The sequence below is a fragment of the Wasmannia auropunctata genome, unplaced genomic scaffold (genome assembly GCF_000956235.1).
Source record: "Wasmannia auropunctata unplaced genomic scaffold, wasmannia.A_1.0 LD335365.1, whole genome shotgun sequence".
NCBI lineage: Eukaryota > Metazoa > Arthropoda > Insecta > Hymenoptera > Formicidae > Wasmannia > Wasmannia auropunctata.
The window spans coordinates 58,307-75,091 of NW_012027525.1; the positions used below are offsets into that span (position 1 = coordinate 58,307).

The following is a 16,785-nucleotide window of genomic DNA, read 5'->3' on the forward strand; positions in this document are numbered from 1 at the left end:
ATTGTTAGATAATTTCCTTGATTTTTTTTTCCTTCTCGTACGCCTTCTTCACTAATAATAATATAATTAATATTTTCAACGTATATATTTTTTTAGTCAAAAGATATAAATAACGTTAAACAAACGTGCAACAAAATTGCAATGTCACAGTGCATCACTCACATTAATTTTTTATAAAATTTATTGTGAAAAATATATCTATAAATACAATCTGTTTTTTTTCCTTCATTAATTTCAACGAAATTCGCTACTAGAGAATGGAGGCGTGGTTAGTCTTGCGATTGTCTTGTAATATGGCTCCTTGGGAGATTCGATCCAAAGATCCTTATTTCATATTTCTCTTTGGTTTATTCCGTTTATTTCAACAAAATTCGCTACTAGAAAATAAAAAATTCGTTTGATTCAACATTGAATCGTATTCCTGAAATAGCTTCTGAGTTTATAATTTGGATTTTAATTTTGATTTGAAATAAAGATAGCTTGTAGAGAGCGGATTTTATTGAATCTAAAAGTTTATTTAGTCCGCTTTATTGATATATATTGCAGAGCAAACAGTCTAGCAGCTAGCTGTATGGCAGTTGAGTCATACTTCTACGATATCGCAGAATGTTGATTACACTCAGCACAATATATATCATAGCCAAGGCCATAAAATAGCTGCTAAAGACGAGGAACTAAAAAGCGAAAACTCTCATTAATGGCGGATATACAAATTTGACATATTATCAAAGTATAATTCTTACCTGCTGTCTGATGTCTAGCATGATCGTATTGACGACAATAAGCGTCAGTAGGCTTTGCAACAATAATGCAAGAAATATGTTCACGCCGAATATTAAGCCATGACTATCATCGGATATACATTTAGCGACCTCAAAGCTAGGAACAAGAAAAAACAAAACATTCAATTTTTTCCCTTACGCGGAATTTTATTAAAAAGTTATTTCAATCTTCCACAAATATACACAGGGTGTCCTGAAATTTTGCGGATCAAAATATCATAGCAAGAAAGTCTCTGAAAAATGAAGTAAAAAAATTATTTGTAAACTTTTATTTTCAGCAGTCGTTTTTACGATATAAGAGTTCAAACTTGGCCAATTATAGATTACAGTTAAACGGAAACATGTCCGTGAGTAGCGCGTCGATAGTGGCAATATATAATTGGCCAAATTTAAACTCTTATATCTAAAAAACTACTGCTTAAAATAAAAATTTTTTTACAAATTACTTTTTTATTTAATTTTTCGAAAATTTTCTTGCTATGATGTTTTGATTCCCGAATTTCGCGCGCGCGCACGTGTATGTGTGTGTGTGTGTGAAACCTACTAGTATTATATTTGATAAATTTTAATAAATTCTACCTGCTTTTTTTTCCACTTGAAAGAAGAAACTATTTAATAAGAATTATTGTCATTATAAACTCTTTAATATTAACTGTATTAATTGTATGGAAAATTATTACCTTGCGACAGTGACCATAGTATGATAAATTGCGCCAAATACAATATAGCCGGCATATAAGGCCCAAATGTTGTAACTATAAGAAGACATCAAAAGTATAGAGCCTTCTACAAACGCAAATACAGAACAGACTGGATCTCCGAACCGAACCCAGTTAAATGGTATCTTTCCTACAGAAAAAACCATTACTGCACCTGGTAAAAAAAAAAAATATGTAAAAAATTACTGTCTAGACGTAGTTTATCTAACTTTTATCTACATAAGTTAGTTCAATTATAGTTCTTTAATTACGCTGTCTGACCTTGTTATTTAAAATATTGAGGAAAATATTCTCTATCGAGATTATTAATACAAATTAATTTGCTTGTAATCTTATCTTATAGCAAAATCGAGATTAATCGCGACAGTGACTCGATCATGTGGCTATAAACGTTGAGATTAATCGCGCAATTCAATACAGCAAGCATATGTATATGTAAACAGACTGATGTCCGTTTACGCATATTTCGTTTAGTTGTGTCTTACTGCACTCCTTGTACCATATACGAGTTCACAATAGTCTTCACTTCGTCAATAAATTATTTATCTTATCTTTTATGTCCATATATCCATATCTTGTTTTATTTTGTCATTAAAATCCTTTTGCATTATTTTTGCACGATTTGCGCTTTTTATAACTGTTATTTTAATTAAATTTTAATTAATATATAATATATAATATATAATATATAAGTCTTTTCACACAATTCAAAACGACTTCGAGTATAATTGGGCATTAATTACATCACAATTTGCAAAAATCCGAAGGATTAAAACATTTCTGTCCTGCATATACTTAAGCAAGCCATTGTCTTATTATTAAGTTCTATCGTTCAAATATCTGCATTTTGACTTGAGAAACGTCTCATTTCATGTTCTTATCATTTGGTCTGATTTTATATTTCGATTTTATGAAATTGAAATAACATATATGATAGGTCTCGTTATAAGAATGCTTTTCTCTTACCTAAGATCGCGTATGCAAAATCCACAGCCCCATTGTAAATCATATCGCCCGGCTTCACTGCAGTTTGCCATAACAATTGTGAGTAAGTGGCAACCATAAGATAACCACAAGTAGATAAAGCCCACCAGGCCGACCATTTGATCACACGATAATTAGTGTAAGCTAGCACGAAGTGTTTCCACAGCAACGCATATGCATTCTTGATTTTATGAAACAATGTGCCTGGCTTCGTTTTGCTACTTTTGTCACGCGATTTCCGTGAATTACTCAACACTTGTTGTGATTGATTCGTCGTCTGTACAGTAGCATTGGAATTCTCTTCATCATCGGAAATGTCATCACACTTATCACTATGAAAATAAATCGAATGACCCACGGAAGGCAGAAAGAGTGACCAGAATGTCGCAATGATAAAAGCTAAAAATTAAATTATATCACGTAAGTATATAACATGCATAACATATATTATAAAAAATATATACATAAGTAGTTTTTATTTTTTATTTAACTATATATATATATAGTTAAATAAAAAAGCTCTTTCCATTAAATGATTTATTGTCTATAAAACAATTTATATATAAATATATGTAAAATTTTATATAAATTTAAATGTCATAATATACTTAAAATTTATACACATGTAATTTATAATTCAAACTCATCTCACGTACCTGAAAGAGTTAAATAATTGAGTTGATGATAATTTAACAAATGGAAGGAAGCTGTTAACTGAGCTACGATGCCAGACATGCTCCGTCCAAATAAAGAAGCCGCTTTAGTGTGACTTGTGACCTCTTGATAATGTACTCTATCTACCTTTGCATATATGTAAGTATAATACGCTACTTCAGCAGACATAAATAGGCCGAAAAAGAATTTCGAAATCTGTAAAACTAGTACGATCCTTCCGAGTGGTATCAGAAGGAAAGTTATAACGCCGGAGAGACCACAAAGTATTATGATGGGTTTGTATCTAATAAAATCTGTGATCAGGAACATAAGTATTAACGTCAATGAGTAGCAATACGTGGTCACAGGATAGATCTCATGATTCACCTGAAAGATCAACATATTTTTAACATCACATTTAAAAATTAAATGCGCGTTCAATCAAACTAATTATTTCACTAAACTAACTTGATCGGCTGTAAAATTTTTCCACGGTCCAGTCAAATAATCGGTCAAAAATGATTCAGAGGGCCGAAAGTCTTTAAAACATCCAAACATGCATAACATGCATGAAATCTTGAGCCAATACATGTCTCATAAATAATTGTTGTAACTCAGTAATTATATGTCAACAAGTTAAGAAAATTCTATATATATATATATCTGCAAGAAAGAAGTATTAATTAATTATTTAATTAATGTTATAAATAAATAATGCCTTTAATCAATTTATTTAATAAATATTATTGTAATATATATATATATATATGTATATAAAAGATAATATGCTCTTATTATTTAATATACATTTAAATATTGTTTTAATAATTAATTATCCATTATAAATGTAATATTTTTTGCATTACCTGATATCCGTTTAATTATTTATGACAAAAAAGATATCATCCTATAACCAGACAGACTGATTGCTCCATAGTGACGCTCCTGTTACCTTCACTCATCGTACTGAGCAGTACTGAAGCTACGTACATTATACTATTATATATATATAATACATTCTTATCAGAATACTGCGCCATCTGAACCAGTCACTCAAGTATGTCTATCAAGTATAACCAGACTTTTCGCATCTGTTTATCCATTTTAACAGTCTCTTTCCATCCTTTCCCAATGAGAATATATATGATTTCAGATCCATTGATTCCAACATCGGCATCATTACAAGATATTACCTATAAAAACATACATAAAATTATTAATCCTCAGACAAGGAAATTTTTATTAATAAATGCAAAAAACAAAACAATAAGTCAGTTAATCATACATATAAAATCAAATTTGCAGAAATATTCAGCCGAGAAATTAGAGACACAAAGTGATTTGAGTGCTGTTTTCCAATCGCTTATTTACAATAAAAATTTACACGACACGATTGAATTCATTTCTCCCGAATTGTTTGATGCAATAAATTAAAAACAGCGACGATACAGATAAATAAAATAACAAGTAACGGGCGAAAAAGAAGGAATATTGAAAGAAGATAAATTGTATAGGTTATATTCACGCATATATTATACACGCATAAATCTCTGAATATATAGATACGCATTACGCAGTGATATCATGAAAATACAAATAGTAAATAGAAGTACCGAACCTCCTGTTTTTCCTTCTTTTCTCGCTAATGTATAATTAGCTTGTTTATTTCACTTCACGTGCAAAAAGTGCAACTAACGAATGTGGCGTAACCACAAAGTAAAGATTTATAACAACTTTGGGACAATTAAATTTCGATTAATTAAATTAGAGATTGATTTATTAAACAATGTCTGTTGCTAAACTATTTGCATAAAATAATTAATCTTTTGTTGTTCAATGGAGTAAAAAAAATGATTAAATTTTGAACAATAAATTATATATTATGCATATACAGTTCGAAATTTTGCAGCGATCGAGTAATCTCTGTAAATTAATCCGCACTGATTTAAAAAAATTAATTGGCGATTAATTTATGTTAAGTAATATCTGTAATGGTTTTGTTATAAGTCAATTTTGAAGTTGCTCTTCGATCGTCGCGTCAAATTGCGGTGAATTCGTTTCGAGACAACGTCGACAGGTGACCGAGCCTCCCATCGGACGGCCACGCGATTAGCGCGCTCCTCTCGTGCTCGTGTGACCCGCGCCAATCACGATTATGGCGCTTGCCAGATGAGAGAGAGAGAGAGAGAGAGAGAGAGAGAGGACTGAGGAGCTGAGGAGCAGTTGTGCGCTGAGAACGGTCGTTTGCGGGGCGGACAGCGATTTTCAGCGAGGTAAGGAACAACGGATGCCGATCTCTCGATCTCCCGCGGGCGCGTCGACGTCTCGGCGCCTCCTCTCCCCCCCTTCCCCCTCGGATCGGCGCCCCCCCGAGCTGCCCGCCGCGAGCTGTCGCGGGGACGCGTGACGGCCGTCCTTTTCCTCCAGCCATACCTGCTGAGTACAATAATAGATTTGGCTGGAACCTGCCGCAGAGCCTGATTAAATAAATAGTATTGTGTCTCGCGGACTGGTGTCGTCTCCCTCACGTCTCGCGCCCGCGACGTAGATTTTCTCTCCCTCTCACCTCTCTTTCGAACCGAAGGAATCCCCTTTCACCCATGCAATTTCGTGGCTCTTGTGACATATAACCTTTCACCTTTTGCGCGACGAGAGGATCGAATTGTTACGTGCCTGATTACGCGGGCAATGTTTAATGTCGTTCGGTGCGTATAAATGGGAGTGTATAAGTGCAGGTGACGAACCGAATTGTGGAGTAAATTGCGTCCTTCACTGCAACGTTTCTGGAGCAGGAGAATAATTTTGTACTAACCTGTTCTTTTCTTTCTCTAATCAATCATCGAGACTTAATCCCCGATAACTTTTTTTTCCTCCCCCTGTGAAATGCGAAATGATTAAATGTGGATATCCCTTTCTTTCCACAGCAGGCCCAACGACATGGAAGGTCAACAGTTTTGTTTACGATGGCACAACTTTCAAAATACTCTCTTGAGCTCGCTTCCAAAGTTGCTCGACGGAGGTCATCTGACAGACGTTACGCTCAGCGCCGGCGGTAGACACATTCACGCTCACAGAATCATACTCTCGGCTTGTAGTTATTACTTTAAAGAACTCTTTAAGGTATTTATACATATACAAGAGCCTCTAATTATGTTGCGAACGATTATACGCATGCCATCACCCAACTTTTTATATACTTGGCGTTGCGCTGCTGCCGCTTCGCTTGATCTATTGAACGATATAATAGACATACGATAATTTTTTTAGTCATATTTTTAATGAGACTTATTCTAATTACAATATATCGTTTTCATCAACGATGTAATAGATGTACGATTTTTTTCATCACATTTTCAAAGAGATTTATTCCAATCGATATATTATTTTCATGTTTTTCTGATTTTTTTTTACAAGTAAATAACATCCTAATATATGCAAGTGTATACAAGGAATATTTGAGATTGTTAATTTTATCACTTGAACAAGATAAATGGATTTCTAAATTAATTCAATCTGCGCTATGACATGTCAATATTGTGACGCTTACGTATTACGATCAAATATGTAGCTTAAACTTATACTGATGGCACAATAAGAACTTTACCAATGAATTTTTAGGATTTGAGCTCTTTGCAACATCCTGTTATTGTGCTGCCAGGCATGGAATATGCAAATCTATGCGCTCTGGTCAAGTTTATGTATAATGGAGAAGTGAATATTTATCAAGAACAATTACCAGCACTTTTAGCTATGGCTGATACATTGCATATTTGTGGATTAGCTGACATGGCTGGGGTAAGTGTTTTCTTTTGCTAAACGAAATATTGAAAAGATGTAGGAGCCACTTTGAAGTATTAGAAAAAGTTTGTCAAAAAAATATAGAATTATGTAATACTCTAAATATATTTATATTGTATTTTCTGAATGTATTGTACTTCTCATTTTTGCTTGTAATTTGGTTTTTTTTATATCAGTACTTCTGGCGTCACATAAAATAATGATTATCGATGAGTATCGAATTTTTTTCGCCTTTGTACTTAATGTAACGAATAATAATGATACACAAAGTAATGAAATATTTTAAGTCCATGTTATACGGTATTAATTCATTTTCATTTTTTAAGTCCATATAATATAATCACAATTTTCGTTTTTTTATATTAATTAATTTTTTAAATTATAATAATGACTCATATTTGAAACATACAAATCACGGAAAAAATATGATTTTTTTCATTATTAGTATTAGGTTTCAAAGTCAAGTCGAGTATATTTGTAGACTTGCTAATTGTGCACAAGAAACAGATAACAGACGATACAGCTAAATATATAAAGATTTTATGTTATACTATATATTCAGAAATAAAGACTGCGATTGTCTGTTATTATATTAATGACGTGTTTTTTTTTTTTAGTACTTAAGGTAATTAGCATGAATAATATTTAATCTTTTTAATACGCTTGTTCTCAAACGAAAATTTTTAATTGCTTATAACGAAGCATGGGTTTCTTAAGCGCCGTTATATAGAAAATACATGACTCCCTCTAACAAATTTCACTTATTCCTTATGAATACGTACTAAGCATTTTTTTATCCTTCACAAATACGTCTGTTGCAAATTTGCACAAAATAACTGTATTGTTGATACGCTCAACAATATAGCCAGTATACAATATATAGCCGTACACAAAATTTATGCAACCTTTTTCATTAATAAGTTGCACCATTTTAAACCACAATGCATTTTCCTTTCACATTCTGTCTCCTTTTTTTTTCATTAACATTGATATACAACTGTTTATGCATTGTAATATTTGATTAATAGTATACTCGATATAGCTCATAAATAATATCGCTTCTTAATGGAATATGTTAGTACATTATTTTCCAATTTTTTTTCTTAAACTGTAACACGTTGCATACATTAAAGATATGACGTTTAATATTTACATGCGATAGCAGTAAGTGTTGTAAGCATTTATTAGAGTTGTAAGCAAATCTATTAAGTAGAAACTTGTCTTATCCCTAAATTATACAAACATATAAATTCTATATATCACAGTATATTGTAAATGCTATCCTCGTTAACATGCATGTCTGATACCAGTGTACTTAAAAAGAGATTACAGAATTACCATAATATTGTCGCAAATATACTTTCACAAAGATTCGCAGACAATCGATTTCTTTCGTACTTGTTCAGCAGAACGGAGAACGAGGCAAAATTCGCGTTCGCTTGTTCCCCACTTAATCTTTTTTATATTACCCTGATCGTGTTGTTTTGTTCAGGTTACTTAAACACATTCACTGTCGTTCCTCAAGAAGTACTTCACGAAGGAATTATACCGCTACACATATTATGTTCGTACATGCATCGAAGGAACGATAATGAATAAAAAACGATATCCACGAGATCAAGATCGTTGTGTGTGTTGCAACTAAATGCAAGTGGATGCATCCCATGGAACCTTACCCCATAGAATGACTTGACAGGTATATCTAAAATAGCTTCTTCCATGAATCTCTAAATTACTAAAAAAAAAAACTATATATTACCGAAGTTTAGAACGGCGATTTCATACAACATTTATGTTTTCTTCTTTCGCAATACAATAATGCTTAACAATTTAGTCAAGTGTGATGATAACAAACGTTTAGCACTAATTTGTCGATTCTAAAGACGTTATTAGCTGAAGGAAAAAAAAGACAATGCATGGAAACAGAAAATGATTTTTGTAAATAAATTTCAGATACAATGATCTTGGGATTCTTATGTGCTAAACTGTTAGAGATCAATGACGACTCTTGACTAAATATTTTTCACAAAGAATTAGACATTTTGTTAGGAACACTTACTATTATTTAAAAAATGTATATTTCGAAGACAATATAAATCAAAAGAATGATGTTTTAAAAATTATCATGCTAAATATCCTTAAGTAATATGTTCTAATATTGACTTTAAGTAAATACAAATAAATTGCACAAAAATATATAATTAATGTGCAATGCATAAGCTGTTGTATAATATATATATATAAAAATATGTTTCAGCTTATTTTTCTTGAATTTTAAAAGATACGTTCATTGTTGTATGTCATCAATATCCACACTCTGCAAAAGTTAGAAAATACGTTGCAATTGTCGAAAGTGATTTTACCTTCTTGTATAAATCTTTATAATATAATATGTTATATTTATTTAATATTTTGTATTGTAATTTAACATATTTTTAATATAAAGCATAATACACATTTAGATTATATCTTTTCTAAAATGGCTGTCTTTAATGGTGCAGTGTTTTTAATGGAGAAATATGATAATTTTTAAATGTAATTTACATGATGCGCGTGTCTTCTTATTTCAGAAAAATTCGAGACAGGATAACGGCTTGTATGTGCAGTCGCCAGTATTGCAACCTCAGGAAAGATTGAGCGAGGAGATAGTAACGACGGAGTCGAAGGACAATATAATAATGGCTCCCGGATCGTCGGAATCCATATCATTGCCTAAAGTGATGGACAACAATCTGGAGGACGAGGAGCCTAGCAACGATCAAGAAAGTATACCGTATTGCGTGAAGACGAAGCCCTACTACTCGATAAACGCGAAGCTAAACCAAAGGGAAAAAACGTCTGTTCCTGTTGGCGTGTCTGCTAACAAGTACATCGATAGAGGCTATTCGGAGAGCATAGTGGACGAGGCAGCGCCGACCGTGGAGGATCAAGCCACGCCTGTGGAGGACGTAAAACCACCGCCTGCCGTGTGGGACGCGAGTTTCAAGTTGCTCGCGGCGTCCGCGCCCAGTAGGACTTCCCAGACTTACAACAAGTCCAGTGTCACTTGTCTTATCTGTGGTAAACAATTGAGCAATCAGTACAACTTGCGAGTACACATGGAGACGCATAGCAATAGCTCGTACAGCTGCACGTCGTGTTCGCACGTGTCGCGATCGCGAGACGCTCTCAGGAAACACGTGTCCTACAGGCACCCGGTAGCTTCTTCTCAGAAACGTCCACGGTATAGTACGTCGAAACCGTCAATAATATGATGGTAAAAGTCATTATTGTGTTATTCTACATAGACACTTTAACCCTCGCTAGGATACCTTTCTATTAAACTGTATCTTTCTATTAAAAATTTAACTTTTTGCGTTGAATTACACAAAAAGAGAAAGGAAAAAGAGAGATTGAAATGAAAAGATATTTTACCAAATATATTTTAAAAAATGATAGAGCATTGTTCTAAATATGTTGAATTAGAGAATAATTTAGTAACAAAGTTCATAGAATGAATATGCCTACCTATGAACGGTAGATTACGAACATAATTGAATTTGTAAGAGCAGCACCGGACTGATTAATGATAAGACACAGTCATAATAACATCTTCGTTAAGTGTACAAAGTAAAGTGTGATCATGTTCCTGAAGACCTTTAGTGTTCGAATTGTTATCGTTTTCTTGTTATTGTTACATCGTTTTAATAAAGACAAATTAGATAAGTCGTGTGACTTTTAGTGCAAATGCAATATCTTTACATTTGTGCAAAAAAAAAAACAAAGCTGTGGCCGGTGAGCTGCAGAGTCTAAGGGGCCTAGCACATAAAAAAAACGTGAGCAGTAAGATGTCAACATGTTTGATTTGCTACTGCTTATTGTTATACATTTTCGATATTTCGTACGATTGGCCAACTCGTTTACTACTTACGTTTTCCTGTGTGCCGTGGCCCTCAGTTACATGGGATGTGAATTATTCTACTAATAAAGTCGATACAAAAGATGCAAAAAGAGATTGCAATATAATTTTTTAATCATATATCAAGAATTGTATTAAAAAATAATATACACAATATTTGTAGACTACGAAATAAATAAAATGCCTCCAAAATTGAGTTTCCTTAGAAGTGGCAATAAATTCTTCCAAAAGTTAATCTTATTAAATTATATCTTTTCTATACGCCATATCTTAGTATTGCAGTCCTGTCCGACGGAGATTAATGTTTCCTCATCCAGCCAAACCAAGCGTGTTATTTGACTCTGCGGATGAGCATCTGAAAACGTGAAATTCTCGTTAATTGCGGTTTGTTCTACAAAAGGGCATTTTCTACGCTTACTTTTGATGATGGTATGTTTAGCTGGATTTGTCACACTCCAGATGATGATGGTGGTGTCGAGGCTACCGCTTGCAACCATGTCAGAATTTGGAGACCATGCAACAGAGTTTACTCTTGCATTATGAAAGCCCCATTCTCTATTGTGTGCAAGCTGCAAATCAAATAAAAAATATTTTAAATATTTTATATCTTAACATATTTTTTTCTAAACTATATTTATATAACAGATATTTAGTTCCATGTATGTACTACTCACCCTCTGTTAATCCAATAAGCACATAACAAGCCATTAATAGCAATTAATTCATTAAAGAAAGCATGGTTATTTTATGCTTAATTACTCTATGCATAGCAAATATTGCCAACGTAATGCGTCACAATTAAATTTAGTAGATAAATAATTTAAGTATTATAGCTCTAAACAGAATTAAGTATTTAAGATTATTAGCTTTTTGTTACATATGGTGAATTATAACGTTAAAAGCGAAACTTTTTGAATTAAGTGAACTTCAAGTGTTATTGCTATTTTTGCATTTCTAAGAGTATTACTGATTTTATATATATAACAAATACTCGATCGTGCAAAATTTACAGCTGCATTTTTAGCTGTGCACTGAATCTAAATGATTCGAAATTATTCTTTGTATAAAGTATACTTTACCTTGTATTCTGGCACAACGTACAATATAACTTTTCTGTTTGCATCACAGGCAACTAAATATTTATTATCAGGGCTATATGCGGCATCCGTAACTGGACCCAGGTGTTCTAGTTCAGTCTTTTGAGTTAATGTAGTGTCCGACAACTCGTAAATGTAAACCTACATATAAATTATACAAAGATTGATAATAGCGCGAGTCAACTTTTATATTTTTTTGTATACTATATAAATAAGAGACGAACTTTATTGTCAGATGTAGAGCCAATAGCTACATCTCCGGTTTCTTGATTAATTGACACGCACGATGGCTCGTAATCGATTGATAAACTTGATAACTTTTTATCGTCTCGTGTAACTGCGATCTGCAAAACACAGTACCAACAATAATACCATTGTTACGCGATTACCTGAAATTTACAGATGCAAAGTGTCCACAAAGATGCTTATCGCTTTTTTTTAAATATATTTAGTAAGTCTTGTGATAGAGTAAAAATTATTCTTGCTACACTTACAGCTAATTTTAAACTTGCCAAATATTTTAGATTTACTAAATAAATTCGCGAAATCAAGAAAATTATCTTTGTGAACATTCGATCTACCTGTCGAACTGAAGCCACGACAACTATATCGTTATATATGTCCAGTCCTCGTGGCTGCGAATCCAATTTTACCACACTGGTCTCCGCGTATGCATTCGTCGCAATATCGACTGCTCTTAAAGTGTCGTCGATGCCGGCGGTATAGAGCAGGTTACCCGTGGCCTTCATCCCGTTAATTTGATTACCATGACCGTGCCCTTGCACACGATCGTTTTCCCCTGTCTCCGCATTCCAATTGGTGATGTAGCCATCGTGCGAGCCAGTGTAAATCGTACCTCTATCAGGACTTAATGTTAGCACCGTTATTGGTTTGTTATGACCCTGAAAAGAATATCGGATCAAAATTGCAAAAAATATTAAAAGCAGTTAAATTCAAACTTAAAAAAAAAAATTAATCAATAGAAGCAGGAATTACTTTTATTATCTTTATAGGCTTGTCAGGATTATCAACGTCAAGATAATTGATGAAGCCGCTAAGTGACACGGATAATAAATGGTTTCCTTGCCACAGACAGCTCACCTGAAAAACACACAGATTATTGCACACTGCCTTTCGGTGTATCTTTTAAACTGATTATGTGAGTTACAAACTCACTTGTTGATCGTCGACCGTCGTTCCCATGTTGAACTCGGTAATTAAAGAACGCGTTTCTACATCCCACAGTTTACAAGTTTTATCTCCGGAGGCGGTTAATAATTGCTTGCTGTCAGGCTTCCATGCAACCTGTAAAATGTAAATGTGTCGCTCGCTTACATTTATTATAAATAATTTGCCATAAGTCACATTACATCAAAGTTAGACTACATACCCCGTAGACTCCACCTTGGTGTGCAGGGGATCCTATTTCCCCAACGAAATCAGAGGTTGTTCCATTATATATAAATACTTTCCCGTCGAATCCGCCGGAAGCAAACAGATTTCCGTCGGGAGAATAACGTACGGTTTGAACGAAACGAGTATGCTCCTGCTTCGTCATCCTAATAGCACGCAATGAATCACATGAAGTAGAATTCTTACTCTCAACAAAACACAGACTAAATTCCGTTCAGGTACATACTTGAATTTGAATGGAGGGCCTTCGAATACACCGATGGTGTTATCTTCACTTCCAGTTATTAGTCTAAACGGTCTGGCCGGTCTAAAGTCGCACGAGTTGATAGATTTACTTTGGCCAGAGATCTCGCCCACCGACGTCCCTGTTTCTGCCATAAAGACATGCCCAAATCTAAACGTAATTAATATTAACACGTTAATATTATTTCCTTAATGTGCTCAATTCATCTGCAGTGATATATCTTCTACGCATGATATTACTTCTACGCATTCTAGTGAGCAAAGTATACCTTTCTCTTCCTTCCCCGACCACGACCATGCGCTGACTGTCCGGTGACCAAGCAATATCTTTAATCGGTCCGCCAATGGGGTGGAATTCATTTTTTAATATATGCTCCTTGTTAACTGTATCCCAAATACGCACTTTACCCGATTGATCTGAAATAAAATCATGCTCTAATTGGTTTCTTCATGTATCAAAATCGAATGTAAAAAAGAATCAACTGAAAAAAAGTCCACTTGCTGTGGAATATTCTATTACAAAATTCTCGATAAATAGTTAAAGGGATAATGCATAATCATTAAAAATTACAAATAGCAAATGTTATGCACTACATTATTTTATTATGGATAATTTCCACGTAAAGATTACACACATACATATAATCTCCGAGTAATTAAAAATCTTTATAACAAGTAGATGTTGTAAATAAAGTATCACGTACCTCCCGAAGCTATGTAAAAACCACTAGGAGAATATTTGGCAACGTTCACGGGGCAAGAATGTTCTGTATAAACATCTGCAATTGCTGGATTCTGCAATGTTCAGAGATATGCAAATTGATACGTCCATTGATTGGCAATACGCATTTATTGCGATATAGAAACTCACGTCAATATTTCTAATGATGACACTGTTACCATTGGTATATAAAAAATTTTTTCCTTTAGGATCGCCGCCTAGTACAAGAGGTTGTCCCCTTTGAGTCCTCGGTAATGTAGCAAATATATATTCTGTAATATAAAAAATCAGAAACTATATGCAAGATAAAGAAACAGGAGCAACTTCAAATAAATTAAAAAATTCAAATAATATTAGAAATAATTTTATAATCGGTTAATACTCAAAATATCCAGATACTTAAATATTAGTAGCATTATTTCACAGTATACATTATAATATTAAAATATATAATAAAATATTATTTACAGATTTAAAAAAAAATACGACAGGTAAATTTTTCAATATAATTGTTTTAATAATATCATATAATATTATTATCATTTTATATTCTGTATTGTTTTTAAAAAAATTGTGTATATATTATGTGCTCTGTAATTATATATTGTGATAAATTATTCGTAACATTAAATAATAAATTCGTAATTAAAAACAAATAATCAAGTTTATCTGAGAAATATTATCACACGAGCGCAGAAGAGATCAAATATCACGCGAACAACGCATAATACATCCAGGTGCTGGAACCAAAATACTCTTCCTTGATACATTGGCATGGATCCAGCTCCTAATATTTCGAATTATTTTGAGCGCTAACAAACTACATGCAGTTTATTCTGCATCATGCAATAGTTCCAGAAGTAATGTTGTTAAAAACAATTTTACTTTTTACGCGCATTAATAAGACAATTCGCAAAATAAATTATTTTAAGTAATATACATTATCTCGAATATAATACTTTTTTTCTCTCTCTTTTCTTCCTTCTTTTGCAAATGTTTCCCTTGATAAATATAAAAAATTTACGACTCTTTGTTATTAGAAAATTTTTTACCAATATAAATATTTAATATTTTAATACATAATTACTGCAAAATAATTTTTGTTTTTTTGTCTTACTTTGGCTTGATAAGAACAATATCGAGAGTAAATCTTATCTAAGATCCGATTAAGCTTTGGTACTTAGTATTTGTGATTCATCTTTTTTTTTTATTTGCGTGACTGTGTATATATACAGGGTGCATCAGTAGTTTGACATATTTTTCTTACTTGACTTTTTATGAAAATTCGATTATAATCAAATTTTCTTCGACATAGTGCCTTAATTTTTAATGTAAAATTTTTAATAATAAAAATTAAAAAATTAAGACTCCAACAAAGTACAAATAATTCGAAATTGTACAATAAATTTATTATTCCTTTGCATCGGGCACTACATTAATATTTTCATTCCGCGAAAAAAGATTTTCGTCTTTTCAATCTCGATATTCTCGCAAAACGGCGCATATGCTCCAAATCGCCTTAGAACGAATCCTTGGAGTGGGAACGCCAATAACTTTGGAGCACCCTGTATATGCACATTGACATCAGCCGTGCGTCCGGCGGCGTATCGTGTCACACACGGCACATGTGTGACAACGCTTCGGACACCGAGTGAAGCCGGAGGCAAGAAGCGGGCGAGATACGTAAATCGCGATTTACGCGGAGCAACGATCGCGAGGGACAGGCGTTGAGATCGCGGAGGAACCGTCCGTTTTCCGTCGTCCCGGCGGCGGCGCGTCGCAACGCCTCGCGATCCGACCGGAGATAAGCAAACCGGAAAACCGGAGTGGAGGATATGTACTTCACGCAAAGCAAATCGGCGTGCCGGTTACGTGCGTATTTCTCCGCACCGCGACTTACTCGTTTCGTACGACATCCCGCCGGTGCGACACCCCTGTGTGCCTCTCTGCGCGCCCAACGAATATGTAACGAGACCGGGCGAGGGGGAGATCCGGTGAGGATGCGGCGTCCACAGCGGCCTACGGTCTACGTCAGTCTACGTGTGATAGGCCTCGCGACAGCACCCACCTCCCGCACGCGTACACGTATGCACGCACACGTAAAAAAACACGCGCGCGCACGCACGCACACTCACGCGCGGAATACTTGTTCCACCCTTCGCCTTATTTGGTTAAAACATGAACGAGGATGATGCTAGACGTGTTCGAAGGGTGTGCGTAACAGGTGCGCCCTGGGATAAGGTTTCTATGAAATTTATCACGATTCCGTCGCGTCGAATGCCTCTCTAGAGTTTCTAGACTTTATGCATCTGGAATGCGAAACAGCCTTAAGCTTGAATGAGAGAGAGAGAGAGAATACGTATAAAAAGCGTGGGAAAATTTAAGGTGAGATACACGTGATCACTTTGTTTTAATTGTCTTACTTTCTGCACGTTCTCGTTCTCCTTCGGCTGAATTGTCTCGGAATTGTTTAAAT

General features: G+C 34.1%; 3 protein-coding genes across 9 annotated transcripts; 1 reads left to right on the forward strand and 2 right to left on the reverse strand.

Annotated features, from left to right (window-relative positions):
• Positions 1–163: 163 nt before the first annotated feature.
• LOC105457114 (thiamine transporter 1-like) lies at positions 164–6,026 on the reverse strand. Of its 4 annotated transcripts, none has more exons than XM_011701578.1 (9): positions 5,952–6,026; positions 4,006–4,332; positions 3,608–3,802; positions 3,142–3,526; positions 2,468–2,884; positions 1,463–1,655; positions 744–879; positions 590–674; positions 164–377 (listed from the first exon to the last, which is right to left on the reverse strand). In XM_011701578.1, the coding sequence occupies exons 3-9, from the start codon at positions 3,728–3,730 to the stop codon at positions 331–333; spliced, it is 1,386 nt and encodes a 461-aa protein (XP_011699880.1). In that variant the 5' UTR covers positions 3,731–3,802; positions 4,006–4,332; positions 5,952–6,026; the 3' UTR covers positions 164–330. The 4 variants fall into 4 exon arrangements, with proteins under 4 accessions (XP_011699880.1, XP_011699879.1, XP_011699878.1 ...); XM_011701577.1 differs by lacking the exon at positions 5,952–6,026 and adding an exon at positions 4,758–4,946; XM_011701576.1 differs by lacking the exon at positions 5,952–6,026 and adding an exon at positions 4,425–4,699.
• Positions 5,299–11,065, forward strand: LOC105457113 (longitudinals lacking protein, isoforms H/M/V). 3 transcript variants are annotated; one of them, XM_011701574.1, is made up of 4 exons: positions 5,299–5,412; positions 6,064–6,259; positions 6,758–6,934; positions 9,508–11,065. In XM_011701574.1, the coding sequence occupies exons 2-4, from the start codon at positions 6,077–6,079 to the stop codon at positions 10,189–10,191; spliced, it is 1,044 nt and encodes a 347-aa protein (XP_011699876.1). In that variant the 5' UTR covers positions 5,299–5,412; positions 6,064–6,076; the 3' UTR covers positions 10,192–11,065. The 3 variants fall into 3 exon arrangements, with proteins under 3 accessions (XP_011699876.1, XP_011699875.1, XP_011699877.1); XM_011701573.1 differs by lacking the exon at positions 5,299–5,412 and adding an exon at positions 5,574–5,844; XM_011701575.1 differs by lacking the exon at positions 5,299–5,412 and adding an exon at positions 5,851–5,943.
• Positions 10,990–16,464, reverse strand: LOC105457112 (actin-interacting protein 1). Of its 2 annotated transcripts, XM_011701571.1 has the most exons (14): positions 16,210–16,464; positions 14,460–14,581; positions 14,293–14,383; positions 13,858–14,005; positions 13,572–13,739; positions 13,323–13,491; positions 13,109–13,237; positions 12,929–13,033; positions 12,514–12,834; positions 12,157–12,276; positions 11,915–12,073; positions 11,510–11,512; positions 11,254–11,404; positions 10,990–11,190 (listed from the first exon to the last, which is right to left on the reverse strand). In XM_011701571.1, the coding sequence occupies exons 1-14, from the start codon at positions 16,223–16,225 to the stop codon at positions 11,081–11,083; spliced, it is 1,812 nt and encodes a 603-aa protein (XP_011699873.1). In that variant the 5' UTR covers positions 16,226–16,464; the 3' UTR covers positions 10,990–11,080. The 2 variants fall into 2 exon arrangements, with proteins under 2 accessions (XP_011699873.1, XP_011699874.1); XM_011701572.1 differs by lacking the exon at positions 11,510–11,512 and having other exon boundaries at positions 16,210–16,462.
• Between the last annotated feature and the right edge of the window lie 321 nt (positions 16,465–16,785).